Source organism: Perissodus microlepis, chromosome 18 (genome assembly GCF_051167445.1).
Source record: "Perissodus microlepis isolate ML-2025 ecotype Zambia chromosome 18, ASM5116744v1, whole genome shotgun sequence".
Classification (NCBI taxonomy): Eukaryota; Metazoa; Chordata; class Actinopteri; order Cichliformes; family Cichlidae; genus Perissodus; species Perissodus microlepis.
The window spans coordinates 32,675,363-32,692,482 of record NC_140478.1 but is presented as its reverse complement, the minus strand read 5'-3'; the positions used below and the strand labels follow the sequence as shown (position 1 = coordinate 32,692,482).

The window sequence follows — 17,120 nt, the reverse complement described above, 5'->3', positions numbered from 1 at the left end:
ACTGTTCAGACACAACCCATAAATGTGTGTGATGCACGTGAATTAAATGAATTAAAAACAGGATTTTTAGATCTTTTTTCTGTTTCCTGTTTCAGTCAAAGACTTTCTTTCACGTCTACATTTAATTTAACACCCCTGCGTGCACCTTCCAAAGGCCTGCTGCGTGCACATGAAACATCACAGAGGAGCGAGCGGCGGCCCTCACCGCTGTGACCTCTGTTATGCAACAGCAGGACCTCGTGAAGCTGCTGGCAGGAAGCGCCGCTGCATTTCCAAGAGGCTTAATTGTTGTGCTGCAGCAGCAGAACCCGGAGCCCATGGAAAACCAACAGCCGCTAAAATTAGCCCCGCACATCGACCGCATTGATCCGCCAGCCCTACTTCTGCGGCTCCGCTCGCCGGAAAGCTGCTGACAATGAGGCTTAATTACTCCCAAAAGACACAAAACTGGTTTAACAAATGCAGCGACACACAGCGAGGGCAGAGGTTATGATTTCACCTATCAGAGAGCGATAGACGATACACCATCAAATCCACAACAACAACCAAAACCAATCAGACGCCCAATACGTCAATCGATTTATTGACCAATCAGGTTTCCAAGCTGATGTTTGACCCCGATGAACTTACACCCCTGAGATAACATCAGTCCTTCAGCATAAATATCATTAACACAGCTGAGCCCACCTGGAGTTTATAAAATTACACATTAATTAGTATTTTTAATTTTTCTCTCAGAGAATTTTACAGTTGATGATTTTACCTGATGACATCTTTTCCACACGACCCCAAACTTATCATCACAGTCTGTATATAAAAGATGGACGGCCTCAAGCTGACCATTTTCACCATCTTGACCTTCAGTCAATGACATGGTAGCCCCGCCCTGAATATCCCGTTTTAGTCCTTTTAACTTTAATGGTCCTTCATCTCCAACACGAGCACCGCGTTTTATTCAACAGGACACAAAACTGGAGCCTGAAACCATGAACTCATCAGCGGAGTCTTAACCAAGGTCAGAGGTCAGGAGTCTCCCCCTGCTGGTTTATTACAGAGAATCTATGTCCTGCTTTCAGTAAATGAGGCACGTGTGTCACTTTAGTCTTCAGTGTACCAGCGAAGCCACACAGATTAAACAACCCCCCCCACTCGAGCCCCCCACTCGAGCCCCTCGTTAAAAGTGTAGCTGCAGTTTTTTCTTAGCTCACTGCATCCGTAACATGGATCTGAACGTCCGCTGGTGGGAGGAGCCACAGACGCTTTAGACCGAATCGGCGATGAAGCCGTAACGTAGCGACGGTGTGACCGCAGACCACCACTTAAAGATGGGAGCTTCGAAATGTGCAGCAGATGAATCCCCAACCAAAACACGTGGCTCACACCATCGCTCATGTATTCGGTCATGAAAAAGACGAGGTGCTGGAGAGTGTTTCAGTATGGATTTAAATGTGATGGCAGGGTGATGTGGCTGCCACACGTGGACACACAGTCCATCGATTCTCCATGTAGTAGCTCAACCTGACTGACCGCAGGTCTCATTCACACACTCCTGCTACAACACTGTACAAACTGCTCTGCATGTCACCACAACCACCATCACCAAAACAGCCAGTTCTCCAATGTGACCTTGAACTCACCAGAGCAAACAGGATTTAGTCTGTTTCATATAAAGACTCAGACACTGAGAGTCTCCTGAAACCTGACTGTAGTTTTTAGTCTCAGCTGATTTTACTGAAACTCTACAAACATCAGCACTTGTTGATCTGACTCTGTGCTACAATCTGTGTGTCCTTTAGAAATCAATCAGTGGTTAAAGGGGAACAACCTCCATCCATTCACCCGCCCACCCGCCCACCGTCGGCTGCTCGTTTCTGTGGAACAGCCTTTAGCTCCCACTCTCTCTCCTTTCTAACAAAGCGATCTTTTACTTCTTTAAACGTACGGCGCTCGATCGACAAAGTTTTAGTTCCCGCAGTGGAAAAAATAAAAATCTCTGAACAGGTCACATGATGTCGCTACCTTGCTGTAAGCGAAGGGCACCCAGGAGATCTCCTTCCTGGCGCTCTTGAGGACTTTGGCCGTACTCTTGGTCGGGCTTTTCTTCACGCTGTCCCGCAGGTTGAGGAACCGACTGCGAGCTCGACAGGACGCCGGCACGGTGCAGGCGGTGAAGGTCGACAGCGACGCCTGGACCTGCGGGTGATTGAACGACTGCTGCTGCTGCTGTCGGTGGAGCTCGATGGCGTGCTGCCTCTGCAGAGGGTGCAGGTGGGCGATGGACTCTTGTAAGCTGGCGTTGACCCGCGGCAGCTTCTTCTCGCCGTTCACGGCTTTAGACAGGAAGTCCTGCTGCAGGTAATGAGTGGTCATCTTCCCGAACGGAGGAGGAGGAGCTGGGGGAGGAGGGGGAGGAGGATAAAGAGTAAATGAAAGATGCTTCCTTCGAGTCCAGAATGTTCAACGCCTACGACGAGACGGCGATACTTCCAAACTCTGCCGTGTTACTCCTCCACCACAGCGCAGTAACACTCCCTCTCTTCTCTCCCGGCTCACCCCTCCCTGCCGGCTGCTCTTTCTCTGTGACACCCTCCCTCTCGTCTTCTCTCGTTCTCCTGCCAATTAATCGGCTCCAGCGAGCGAGGCACATGTCAGCACGAGGGGGGGGGTGACGGGCAGCTCCACTCGCTGCATGAATAATCGATGCTGCCCCCGGATTCAGGCACAGCGGCGTGCGTGTCAGCAGCGAGGGGGGAGTGCGACGAGGACTCCCGGTTAGCGGCAGGCGGGCAGGAAGCCGCTTTAAGCCTCTGCTGTAGAGAAAAACCCGACGATCCTCACAGGCTGCTGCGTCTCCACAGAGCTCCACCTGAAGCTGGAGGTGAAAAACACGCAGGCCTTCTCTCTTTTCACTTAAATAAAATCTGCACCGCGACAGCAGCGTGGACGCTCCTGATGGATGTATACTCCATCAGACCTCCACGGCCTGGTTACAGGTGCAGCTCTGCAGGAACGTCGCTCTGACACTGTGTTTTCCTCCAAGTGAGGTGATAAATTATTCACATTTAGCAAAATATTGTTGAAACTGCCCACAGATTATGTTGGAAACACTTTTAAAAATGCCAAACTGTTCCAAAGCCACATAAACAAAAGATCTTGGCTCAGAAATCATCATAAATGCAGATTTTGTTTCCTGGGATTTCCTGAGTGTGCAGTTTGTCTGTGACGAGGAGAACGAGCTGCAGCAGACAGAGACGTTTAACACTGAAATCTCACACTTATACCTGCACATCATATACTCTGACATTTCCACACCAACATCCAAAACCTGCGTTTCACTGAAAATAATCAAGTCTGTACCAAAACTCAAAGCTATGAAGGCACTTCCTGTTGTGGCAGATGGTTCATTATATGGACTCAGAGCATTCAGGCTCGTTGTGAACAGACAGATTAATTATACGACAGAATAACCATCGCACAGGAGGCGGCGTGGGGTTCATTGGACGGAGGTTTGATTTTGTAAATGGATGTAAAATAGCCGAGCGGCCAGAGTCACCGGTGTGTTCTCCCCACAGTCCCCGAATGCCTCACCTTCATTTACGACGATGGAGAGACACCTCGACTTTCTGCTGATGTAAATCTGCTCATACGACGCCGTCATGGAGGCTGAGCCACACGATTCACAAACAGCAGAAAGTCGACGCACCGAGCGCGTCACAGTAAACAAACAAACACATCAGGGCTCATCTCTCTGCTCCATCATCACCCAGCGTTTACAGCCACATCACGACTCCACGGTGAGGGCCGCGGAGAAGCACCGAGGATCTGCTGGAGATTAGGATTAAACTGCTGCTGTGTGTCTGCAGCTCCACCTACAGGCCACTCACGTCAGCACACGGCTGCACTGTAAACAAACCAGCGATTCACAAATACCAACAGCTTTTCAATGGCGCTGCTTGTTCTACACAACATGGGTGGTTTTAGTCATGTAAAGGAGCTGTGGAGGATTAACCTAAGTAGTCTTCCTCCTTCCTCGTTAACGTGCAAATTTATGCAGCAGGAGCTCTGAAGTCTGCTGCAGGGAAAGTGGTTTATACAGACTAAAGCTTCTCTCGCCGTCCGTTCTCCAACACTAAAGAAAATATTAATCTCAGGTGTGAGAACACAACACCCGGCCTCCAAAATAAAAGTCTGGCTGAAGGTGCGAACAATCCAAACATCTTTATCCACCCCACAGAAACTGAAAGTGGCCTCATTTCACAGGAAACTGCAGGAACACAGCAGGTTAACAGCAGAACCGTGGAGGACTTTTACAACCAGCTTTAGGAACGATCCATTTGATTTTGTGCTTTTACAAAACGACATCATCTGCATATAGCGATAGTTTCGTTTGTGTTTCTGTTACTCCATAACAGCAGCAGCCAGAGGAGCAGTTTTACAGAAACGGGTTGTGAGAATTTCTGTCACGATTTCTGCTGTTTGCTTTTCTTTATAAAAACTAAGAGAAAATATCCACAGATTTGTGTTCAGTGAGTTAAAACAGAGTCACTGACTTAACTACAGGTGGATCAATCGTGCCTACTGAAATTCCAGAAAATTACTTCAGAACGAAATCATTTAAATTCTGTTCAGGTTGATGCAGTTTGAGAATCAGAGAATCCCAACACCACCACAATCCCCCGTTAGCAAATATTTGGCAACGACTGAGAGGAAGAACCCCGTTTTATGGGCGATTGCAGCGTTATCGCTGAAGTAGCTGACCCCATGTTGTTAGGGTTTACCTTCAACTAGGGGTGGGCGATATAAACGATATACGATAGAAACCATATAAATTTGGCCAACGATAGAGATTTTGAATATACCGCTCTATCGCGATAGCGCATGTTGATGATGTCATCAAGCTGCACCTGTTTTGATCGAAAGCAACGCAGCGGCTAAAACCATATCATCTGCAAATTATGGCGGGCGACAGTCATAGCAAAGAGATGAAGCACTGTTGAAATATGGGGAAAGCCAAAACCTGCGCTTCCTCCACTTCCGTAACATTGACTCATTAATGTTGAATTCTCTCGCAGCTGCTCTGTTCCCATGTTGTTGCAGTATATTAATGACTAACCTCGTATTGTGGATGAATAATCTCAGTTTGGCCCGTGTATAGCATCCTGCTATGCGATTGCATTTGTCCCTGACCACCAGAATCCCTCACGTTAACTTTTAATGAGTGGAAAAAAGTTGGCGTTCATCCTCCAGCTTCACTGTGCTAATGTTATGCTAACATAGCTGTGTCGCTAGCAATCACGTAGCACAACATGTTTAGGTGGAAACTAGCGAGCTGACTTCCTGTTAACTTCTAACTCCGTTAAATTTAATAAATTCTGTTTTCATGGATGTTAAACTTAATCGTTACACCTGCTAAAGCAGCAACGCTGATCATTTTATTAAAGATGAAAGAAGTGTGTTGACGTGAGTCACACCTGACGGGACAGGAAACAGATTACAGCCATGAATCAGAGCTCCGAGTCACGTCTGGACCGCTCTGCCCGAACACTAAACAACCCACGAGGGAACAGAGGAGTAGAACTACCAACCCACCCAGGAGAGTCACTTTGGATCTGGCAGTAAAATCTTCCATTTAACAGTTCAACTGTCAGAATGAAAGATGAAAGATTTGGACTTCGGTGATGTCTGGATGTAATTAGAGTAACTCTGACATGAACACAGACCTGCATCAGGTTCGCCTGCCAAACAAAGTAACGTCTGCTGCTCGGGGTAATTAAACGTGCATTTCAACAGCCCCGCACCGAACACAGCACTTCAGTCATCACGTCACATTATTACTCTTTCCTCACACTGTGCTCATGTACAGCAGTCATTAATGGTGCTTTTAGCTCTGTTTGCCTGCTGGGTGTCATATCGCTCTCTGAAGAAAAGCAGCTAATGATCGTCTGACAGCTGCAATCTCACGATGACTCACAAACTATAAACAATCAAACTTTCCCATCATCAGCTCCAGTCCTCATCTCACCTGCGTGGCCTCTGATCCAGGAGTCGTCACAATCAGCTCTGAAACTACAAAGCTACCCGAGGTTTGATTCCAGCGTGTGAGCTCGCTCGTCGGCGTGTTTGTTGGGCTGTGACGTTCGTGTCAACAGCTGGATTATCACCACTCGTATCATTTTCCATGAAAATGTTGTCCGCTGACTTCATTTACCTGGTTATAACTAAACTCAGACGTCCATCTGTAAGTGGTTTATCTCAGTCTATCGTTATGGATCATGAAGAGAGGCAGAAGAGCCACTCAGCCTTTCCACAACTTTATGTCACCAACCTCATGACAACATTTCAACCAATCAGCATTCGGACTACGCACAGATGATGTGCTGCTCGCCTCCTGAAGGACCACACCTGTGCATTTCACATCATTCCTTTCTGTGTGTAGTCGAAGAACAATGCTAACCCACAATGACCACGAGTCTGACTTCAGACTCATGTTAACATGTTTAAGAATCCTGCCAGGACCTCCTGATGTGACCGATGAGAACAGCAGGAACGATGAAGCAGACACTGATGAGATATTTGGGTCACAGGTGAATCGGCCTGTGGACAGAGCCCACAGTGTCAAACATTTCACTCACTGCTCAGCGTTTTACTGGAAAATAAGAGAATGACTTCCAGTCTCTCTCTCACAGTGAGGATTACAGAGTAATATTAACGATGCTACGTTGTCAGGTGTCGTAGGAACTGAATCAGAGATGGAAACGTTGGATCAGTGCGTCCCTGGGAAGTCCAGCGTGTTCCCGTTTGTAACAGAGAGTCTGATCCTCCACCCGGCGGCAGCACAAATAAACTGAACATCAACATATGATCCGACTCGGGAGGCGTGAAAGCACCTGAGGGGAATTATCGCCTCTTTAGCTGCTAAACGATCCTCAGCTGGTTCGTTGCCACCGAAAACGCCTTCCACGTCGTCCAGGCGTCGCGTCATAGCCCGCTGTAACCATGACGCCACCCGTTACAACCTCGCTGTGATAAAAATACAGCTGCGGACGAGCATGTATGTTAACGTATGAGTGTGTGTGTGTCAGTAAATGGGGGGAGGTGGTCGGGTAGCGCTGTGTGTCAGGAGCCTAGAGGTTGCTAGGCAACGCCAGGGAAGGCATGTGCTACTGCAGGGGTTCCTCACATCTGCCCAGAACATGATGCTGCTGTTTATGCAGGTAAACCTGTTCAGCGTAGCCACACAGAGGCAGAGAGCGGGTCAGGGAAACCTGCACAGGTACGACACCAACACGGACCCCCGAGACTCCGAGCGCCACCTCGTCCTCGCCGTCAGATTCAAAGCACAGCTCTGGAACATTCACACATCGAGACGACACGTTAATGTAAAAACCCGCTCACGGCCGCTGCAGCCTTATCAACAAATCACCTCAGTGACACACACACACACACGCGCGCGCGCGCGCTGCCGCATGTTCTTTATCACGACGTAAATCTGCTGGATGCGGATCGAGGGCGTTTCTGGACCAGATGTGAGCGTTGGTGCACGAGCCGACACATGACGCAGCAGCAGCAGATCTCCTGTTGCAACTTTTACACATCAGCCAGCAGCGTCACGCAGCAGACGGCCCGATCAATACGTTCACCACACACACACACACACACACGGGGGAGTGCATGACCGTATGAACACACGTGCTAGGAAATGAGTCACGCTGCACGCTGCAGCACCTCCCCCTACCTCCTAACCTTTGGGAGGATTTATTTTCCTCATAGGTGGGAGGTGGAGGAGCTGGAGGGGGGGGGGGGCGACCTACCAGTAGGCGCCGGTGGAGCCGCTTGGTTCTCCTCAGGGTGCCCATGATGCGGCGGCCCATCTTTTTGGCGTACCACACAGAGTTGAGCATGTTGATGCCGCCGCTGCTGCTGCGCTGAAGGTGGTGTGTCGCCTCCTCTGCGCCTCCTCGCTCCTGCTGCAGGCTGCGGGGTGGCAGAGGTGGTGCTGGCTGGAGAACAGACGATGGGAGGGGGCTTCACTCCACCTTGGGTCCCCCCCCACCCCACCTCCTCGTCTTCTTCCTCTCAGACACAAACAGGGAGGCTGCAGAGGAGCCGACGGAGGTGACCGGGAGATGAGCCGAACCGCGGTCGTCCTCTTCCTGTCAGCGGGGATAAACGCTCGTCATGGCGCGGGGGTGACGAGGGGAGAAAGCGCGGAGCCTCTGGGGGGGGATTAACGTGGCGACGGGGTGAGAGAGCATCGCTCGGCAGCCGGTCGGCGAGCCTCCGTCTGTGTGGAGCAGACAGCAACAGCAGACTGCAGGGCTGACGAGAGGACGAGCGAGAGAGAGAGCGCGCGTGTGTGTGTGTGTGTGTGTGTGTGTGTGTGTGTGTGTGTGTGTGTGTGTGTGTGTGTGTGTGTGTGTGTGTGTGTGTGTGTGTGTGTGCGCGCGCGCGCGCACGCGCTTAAAGAGAGCGCAGGCAGGGAGGAAGTTGGTCCTCTGATCTCTTCTCTCTGCAGTCTGGAAACCTCACACAGTCTTCCTCCTCCTCCTCCTCCTCCCTCTCAGCGGGGTTGGTCCAGCTGACCTTTGTCCTACTTCAGACTCTGAAAATGAGTCAGCAGGGAAGACTCCGAGTTTTCCCGGTGTGGAGATCACAGGAGTGGCGGTCACGACAGCGCAGTGAGTTCATTTAGAGCATTGGTGGCAAACATGTGGTCCTGGGGCCAGAAACAGACCACCCAGGGTCCAAATCCGGCCCACAGGAACATCAGAGATCAATGGACGTACGCACGTATCAAGGAGACCATTTTTTATTTCTGTAGTGCAGCATTGATATAATTTTGATAAATCTAGAATATAACATTTTTCTTTAGTCATTTAAATGTTATAAATTAAAAACTATGATTTATAATACGCAGTTGTAACCTGGACTCATCATTTCTCTGTGCCGGTGTTTTTAAATGGCGGTTATTATTCTGCGATTTTCACTTCATTACGTGATTTTGTACATTTTCCTTTTAAGGTCATAAACCTGAGAACAGGGACTACAGATGAGTCCAAGTCTTGTTCGTTTAATTAACATGCACCGTCAGCATCAGAGTCACATCACTCTACGTCAGCTCTTCGTTCTTTACTGCCTGCTAAAAAATATATCAGTATGTAAGTGGTGCTAGTCTGAAGGCTGGGCCAAAATGTGGTCAGTCCGGTTTTATCCACCTGCTCGCCTGCTTCCTTTTTTCCAAACGAAATAAATGTTTTCTTATTAAATCAAGTTTGGTGCATATACTGCATTTAAAACTGTCAAAGAGCTTTAATTTGTATAATTTTTACTAGATTGATATCAAGAGTCTAAAGTTGTGGTCATATTTTTAATAAAACAAGACTTTCTGGTGAATCATGTTTGTCTCAATTTTAGTCCTTTGAACGTTTTCTGCTGTAAGCGCCGTGTTGGGCCTGAGGTCACTGAGGAAAACAGTGATTAAAAGCTTCTCTTACAGACACTAAACCTCTGACATGGTGTCCCACCAGGCTCTGCCCAGGACACGTCTTTCAAACAGTTATCTGATCCATAAGCCAGAGGAAACACACCTGTACGATGATGACACCCCGCTTTACGTAGCAGCTGATCCTGATGACCTGAGGCCACCGTGTCCTTTAAACCAGGTGGTGGATGAACCCCGAAGACCAAACTTCATTTTATACAAAGAGAAGAGAGCGATGAGTCAAAAGCTTTACATTTATTTGATATTAAGATGAATTTAAGAGTAAATATGTTGAGTAGAAGTTTTGAGGTCAAGACTCTGAGTTGTACCTAGGGATGGGTACCGGTATCCGGTGCCATGATGGTACCGGTTCTGACATAAACGGCAGTAACCAGACCGAAAAGCAGCGCACATTTCGGTGCTTTATTTCGGTGCTTTTTTTTCCTGAGCTGTGATACACTTTAGATTCTAGCCAATCATTTTACCTTTCCGAGGATAGTAGGCGGGTCCAGGTACGTACGTTCTTTTAGAGCAGAGCTACAGATTAAAAATGCCCAAGGCCAAGCGGTCAAAGTCTGGCTGTACTTCACAGCAAAAGATGCAAACTCAGCAGCCTGCAACAAGTGCTTTAAGGTGATACTGTGCAAAGGAGGTAACACCTCAAATCTGATGAAACACCTGGCGACGCATAGCGTTTTTTTCAAAAGCCGAGAAATGCGCCGTATTTGATAGCTTGCTGCGAGACCTCACACCGAGCACATCTACTGCGGGTGTGGTGCCTGTTATTGGACCCGGAGTTAGCAACATCCCCCAAGAACCCGAAGAGGAGAGTCCTGGCCCCTAGCCCTGCCAGTGTAGCAGAAATGATGAGGATGATGATGCAGCAGCAGCCGTTCTTCTCTGCGTGAGTAGCTTAATGTTGTTCGTGTGTAATTTACGTTGAGTAGGCTAACCACGTTATTACATTAATGCATGTAAGGTGAACTAGCAAACATCATCATAGCTACATGCGGCTGTTTTCTTGTTTGATGGCAGATGCTCCCTTCACCCTGGCCAAAAAGGCTAAAATGACCAAAGAAAAAGTGGAAAACAGCTAAACATGAGAGGTTTTTGGACAAAGTTGGTGTTTTTTCCATTGTTTAAGCACTGCTTCCAGCCAAGAGTGATGCCATATATGCCCCATAGCTGCAGAAAAGGCTAACATTGTTATCTTTTTACAAAAAAACAGCTGAACATGAGAGGTTTTTGGACCAATTTTGTGTTCTCCATTCTTTAAGCACCGGTTTGAGCACCGTTTAAGCACCGGCACCGTTTCAAAAGTACCGGTTTGGCACCGGTATCGGATAAAACCTAAACGATACCCATCCCTAGTTGTACCGAGGTTTGGATTTTTCTTTGTTACTCAGTTTGTTACACACTTTCACTGTGTCAATGGAAAATTGTACTTAGTAGTCAGTATAGTCTTTTAATGATATAAGTTTGCATATGGTAGAATGCTGCATGTAATCATTTGTGTGTAGAAGTATATAGTTGGTGGCATATTGAAAGAATGTCTCATCCTAGGAGGTCTGTGACATGCCAGGGTGTTCTGGCTTCACCCCCACATCCTAGGAGCATGAGAGAGGTCGTACCTTGTCTTATTGTTTTACGGTAGGATTAACGTAGCTGTGTCAGTTTTAGTCTAAGTGCCTTTTTACATATAGATGAACTGTTGGACTTTCCAGACCAGCAGGTTAAGGGAAGTCGTTTATGGGGTCACACTCTGACACACACACACACACACACACACACACACACACACACACACACACACACACAACAAGCGCTCACTGAAGTTTATAAATAAAGACCGGGGCAGTCTCTCATTTGCGAATCTTGGAGCCTCACTCTCGGTGTGTGAGCTCTGGAGGCTGCCCTTGCTAGCAAGAAAATCTGTGTGTTTCTCCTTCTGATTCTCTGCTGAAGAAGTGTTTTAGAATATATCTCTTCACACACTGTTTCTCGATTACAGGAAAACTAATGAACCAAAGTTCCTGAAAACTGAATCGGTACAAACGGGGTAAAAGGAGGAGCGCGTTTGGTCCAGATGCAGAATATAGTGTTTAAGGGAAGCATTGAAACCTGTTTACAGCAGAAACCACTTAGTTTCAGGAGAGAAAATCTCAGTAAAACATGTTAGAAATGCATTTTTTAAAATAAATTAATAAATCTATCTTACTGATGTGATGAAGAAGAAAACCTGGCACATAAACTTTAAACTCATGTAAGTTTCTGTCTGCTGTGAGATCGGCCACTCGTGTTTCTTCTTACAGTGTATAAACCTATCATAAATGCCTAAATGAACACGTTTTCCCCGCCATCCACCGAGTTTCCCGCTCATGAAAACATCCGCACCGACATTGAACGGTTTCCCTGAAACTTCATAAAGCTTTAAATAGAGCTGGCCCGTCCTCCCCGGACCGGCGTGCAGCGGAGACGATGAAGGAGCCCTCGTTTCATGAGCTCTGCTGCTAAATATACTTGAGAGCAGCTGTAAATCTTTCTGTTGGGGACGAAGAGGAGGGCAGCTCTCCATTTTATCATCACCCCCTCACAGTGTTACTGAAAGCCTCACTAAATCTTTCCTTGTCCTTCTGTGCAGGTTCACCCCTCCTCCTCCTCCTCCTCCTCCATTTTCCTGCCGTCTGGATTTTCTTTGTCGACATTCATCTCCTGTGTTGCCATGGCGCTGCTGAGGACAGCGAGTCGAGTGAGAGGTGGAGAAAAGGAGATGGAAAAAAAAATGAAAGGGACAATAAACACAGGGGCGTACAGTACGTCCTCGCGGCCCTCGCCGTCTTTGTGGGATGTGACAGTCCATTTGCTGCGTTATCGCCGTGGAGGCGGTGGAGATAGCATCCACCTGCTGACGTCAGGCAGGGCGGCCGCTGCAGATCAAACGTTTAAGAAACAATGAGGAGCTGGATGAAGAGATTCCTCCAAAGAGTGTTGGAGGTGCTGAAGAGTCTGAGGCACAAACAGCTGCACCGATCAGGGCCAGAACCCCCACCCCCCCTCTGTTCTTTATCTTTGGACAGTTGCAGGTAAAACATGTGGAAAACAATTCAGTGACATTCGGTAAAGCTGCGGGTCAGCGGGAATCGAACAGAGACCTGCTGCTGACTCATCGGCACGCCTGCCAACACAGGAAACTCCTGCAGTTTGCAAGACCCTCAGACTTCACTACAGATAAGTTGTGCACACAGCCAAGTGTTTGCGGTTTGGTCTACTGTTGCTCACGTTTCCTGCACTCTGCACATTTCACTCTCAGCTCCTGCTTCACCACCAAACGTACCACAGCAACCAGTGAGGAGTCGAGATGTGTGCGGCTCTTTGTATGTGCGACGTGAAGACTTACAGATGTGAGCTTATAGAATGAATGCCTGTTAATGCACACACTGAAAACAGAAACGTGTCCTTTAGGTCACGCTGAAGACGATGTTTAGTCCATTTAAATCGACCTCGGGTTAGAGCTTGGTGCGGGTCGTTGGTGCAGGTGTGATTGAAAACAAACCGAACCGCAGTCAAAGCTACAGGTTTACAAACTCATCGACCGGATCAGAGCAGAGCAAACGGCCCACAGGTGTGAAAACGGCCTGGGATCACTTGTGTGACTCAAAACATCCAGGACTTCATCTGCACTGAGTCCCTGAGACAGTCAGCTGTTACACCATCACCCTTTAACCCTTTAAAGCCGGTCGAGCAGCACGCTCCGTTTTGCGTAACTATTTTTAAATCCCTGTAGAACCAGAACCACGTGAGCTAGCGCAATAATTGTTTTTGCACATGAAACCAGAGGAGTTGTACTTACATCTTATGCCATCAGCTTGTCCTCGGTCACAGTTTCCTTCCATATAGCTTTGCAAAAATTGCATAAAAACCACTTGCAGTAACAAAAACATATTCCAGAAACACGTTTTGCCGATCCGATCAGCTGTTCGTAACACTTCCTACGTTGGAATAGACGTCAGCGCGAACTATCGTATGTCCGCCATTACCTGCCCGAAACCGGAAGTGACGTCATTTTCGCGGAAAATGTAGGGTTTTTTTACTTATGGGCCTTATAAGCCTGTACTGGTGTTTTTAAAAGTCATGTTTGACTTCATGCTTTTCTGAATAGTTTCTGGGATGCTTAGAACTCAAATTGCACAGCTGGAAATAGTTTGTTTTGATGCACCTGCTGTTTTCTTTGCAAATTTGCATTATAATATTTATTTTCGCTTTTTCTGCAGTATATAAAAATTGGTGTATCTAAAAAATAGAACTATGAAGACACTCAAAATAAATTTGCTGTTGTTGTAAACTATTTTTTGCAACTTTTCTGTATTTAAAGTTTTGAGGGATAAACCTCTTAAATTTCTCTAAGTAGAAATATGTGTAAAAAAACAAAAAAAACAAAAACGATTTTCAATTTTTTTGTAGTTTATTGCACTTTTTTGCAATTTATGTAGTTACTATGGACTTAATGCACACATATTATTAAAATTTGGGCTATAACTCTGACTTGGTTCTATGGCAGGTCTTAAAGGGTTAAACACCAGAATTAGCATGTTAGCAAGCTGTACGGGTGCATCACACAGACACAGACACAGATACCGGCTCATTGACGCTCAGTAACCTCCAAATACAATCCTAACAGTTCCCCAGCGCTCGTGCTCAGACTTCTTGGACGGCCTGTTGGTACAGTAACCTCACAGCAGCCATATTACTGTCAGCTAATGTCACTAAACACGCTCCAAAACACTCCCACAGCACAAACACGCACAGAGCTACCAGCTACAGCTGCCTGTGTCACCATCCACCTGTCAGCCAAAGAGGCCACGCCCCTAAAAATGCTAATTTATTGCAGTTTAAACATGTGAGTTTTTACCACAGAGCAAATCATTTGTAATCAGAGCACGTCGTGCTTCAGATAGGTGTGAAAAATGTTGGAGATGTGAAATAATACAGCAGTACCAAGAAAACAACCCGGCGGGATGGGAAGGTGAGGGGTGGGGGTTTACCTGGATTGGGGGGTAAGGGTTGGAGGAGCAGGAGGGGAGGGGGCTTTCCTCTCCGTGGGGGTAGAGAGTGGAGGACGTAGGGGAGGGGAGCTCCGGGTGATGCTGTCCTAAAGTTGAGCCGTCAAAGATGCACTCCAGAGACGCTACCTAAAGGACAGAGGAGCAGAGGAGGAGACACGGCGGCTCGCTCAGACACAGCAGGAGGAGCGTCACAGACAGACAGACACGGAGGAGCGCTCAGGGAGGTGCTTCCGTACGGATGAAGGTGACATGTTTCTACACTGAACGACCAAAACAACACAGCAAACACTGGACAGACAAACATGGTTCCCTCTGATTGGCTAGTGCACTCGTCTCCACCACCTTTCTGCTTTAATGATAGTCGCAGACACCTCCACCCCCCCGGAGGCCGCACACATGCGAGACCTGATCCAAGACTTTCGGTCAGCAGGACCTTTTACCTTAGTTCATCTGCAGATTCAAACCGACACTCTGTAATTTACATCAACTTCCTCTGAGTCCACTTCCTGTCAGAGGGCAGATTCACCCCACGATGTGATGTTACTGCAGTTTTTTAACATTTTCTGAACAATTTGTACTATTGTGCAAAAACATATACTGTGATTTATCACTATTTTAAACTGAAGTTAAACTTTGTCAATTCAGTTTTATTTATTTAAACGGCGCCAAATCAGAGCAACAGTCACCTCCAGGTCCTTTAGACTGTAAGGCAGACTCCACTATAATAACTTTATCTAACAGCATAATGGTTCTCACTGCAAAATGAGACTGACAGACTTGGACACAATGAACGTAGCACAGTCAGTTTAACATTAACCAACAATTTACTGTGAGAAATCATAGAAAATCACATCTCTGTTGCCGTCTGTCCACACAGAGGTTCACATGTAGTTGTTACACGTGTTTGTCTGTTCTACATGAATCTAAGCAGGATGCCTGCAGCTGCCTGACAGACTCATTCAGGCTGATGCCAACCGGCTGTCTGCGTTTGTAAAGTAGATGCACTCATTTGCAAACCTTTGACAATGAGTGCAGTCAGAGTCAGACTGCCACTGTTTGCAGAGAGGTTGCCCTCTCGTTTGTAGTATTCAGACTGCACACAAAATATTGCAAAGCTTTGCTGTTTCGATTTGCTGTAATGCTGTAAAACGGGATGTTTTCATGCACGCTGCTATCTTTGGCTAACCCCGACCAATCAGAAGTCACTGCCTAAAGACAATTTAGTGCTTTTAGACAGTTGGGCCCAGCTGAGAGACTAACTGAGGGACTTTAGGCACTTAAAGCCTGGCTGCTAATACAGAGAATAAGCCGTATTATTTTTATCTTAATATTTATGACAAGCTCTCGATGAGCTGCAGCAAATATACAATTCTAGGCTGATAACTGATTCTATTTATTGAATTTTTGGTTAATTTCCACCAAACAAAGAAAAATTATTGTTAAAAGTGACGATTTGAACATCTCGCCAGAGTTAAACTCAGAACTGGACATCATCTCGCATACCGATGTTTACACACACAGAGCGCCTCGATGGTTTGAATCTGTAAATGAGACCTGACGAGAAGAATAACAGAGACTGAACATCATTACAAATGAGGTCAGATCTGCTTTAAGAAGAAATGTGAGGGAGAATCAAACAAAGGAGAGGAATCACAGAAACCTGAGAGTTCACAGGTGAGCGAGTGATAAACTGATGAGGAGGAGCTTTGATGGCATTGAGACACAAACTGGCTGATGGTTAACGGCGTGGCCACAGGTCAGGAGAAGATCAGTGATCAATGAGCCTGCTGAGGTTTGTCTTTTTTTATTCAGGTCGATTTATTCTGTAGAAACAAAAATGGGTCAAACATTTATGACTTTATTGATTCTGCAGCACTTTTTGGTTCATTTCTGTTACTTTGAGGCTTTTACTGGACGGCAGGCTGAACCCTCTCAGAGAGACGAGTCCGTCACACTGTCAGGACCGACGAGTCCGAATCAGGCGTGAACGCTGCTGCGACACACGTGTGGAAAACCACATACAACAGGGGGACACACACAGTGAACACAACAGGTGAAGGCTACAACACAACTCACAATAAACGTCCAACTACACCACAGAACTGCAGCCCAGAGGCCGATGTTAGCTCACACACAAACCAAAACAGCTTTGACTTCATTCTTCTCATCCAGTGTTTAACATCTGGCCCAAAAAAAGCCTCATCGAGATCAGTTTATCTCTTTAGATCAACTAAAACTTTCTCGTCTGCACTGAGCGGATCTTCCTCCAACCCTCGGACCACGATGGACTCACTCAGTCACGTGAACAGTTTTTTATTCATGCCTTCTGCTCTCTGAGGCTTATCTGACGCTGGTCTGTGGTCCGACTGTTTCAGCGAGTTTGGCTGGTCAGATGTGAGAATGCGCGTCCTTCCCTTCGATCGACGGAGTGTTTGAACCGTTTGCAGCTCGACTGTTTCGTGTTCGACTGTTTTTTTTTTTCCCTTTTCTTTTTAACGGTTTTTGTTTCCTGCATAGAAACAAAGTTTAGTGGAGTTTCTTCTCACATCATCTCAAAATGTTTGAATCTTTATACC

General features: G+C 47.0%; 1 protein-coding gene across 8 annotated transcripts in view; it reads right to left on the bottom strand.

The window, feature by feature from the left end:
- The window catches only part of dlg1b (discs large MAGUK scaffold protein 1b), a 100,385-nt gene that overhangs the window by 19,942 nt on the left and 63,323 nt on the right, over positions 1 to 17,120 (bottom strand). For 3 of the 8 annotated variants that reach the window (XM_084912185.1, XM_084912191.1, XM_084912190.1), the window contains one exon: positions 14,524 to 14,670. The exons of the other annotated variants lie outside the window; for them this stretch is intronic. In XM_084912185.1, coding sequence (XP_084768311.1) covers positions 14,524 to 14,670 — 147 coding nt within the window. The remainder of the gene's footprint in view (positions 1 to 14,523; positions 14,671 to 17,120) is intronic. 8 annotated transcript variants of the gene reach the window in all.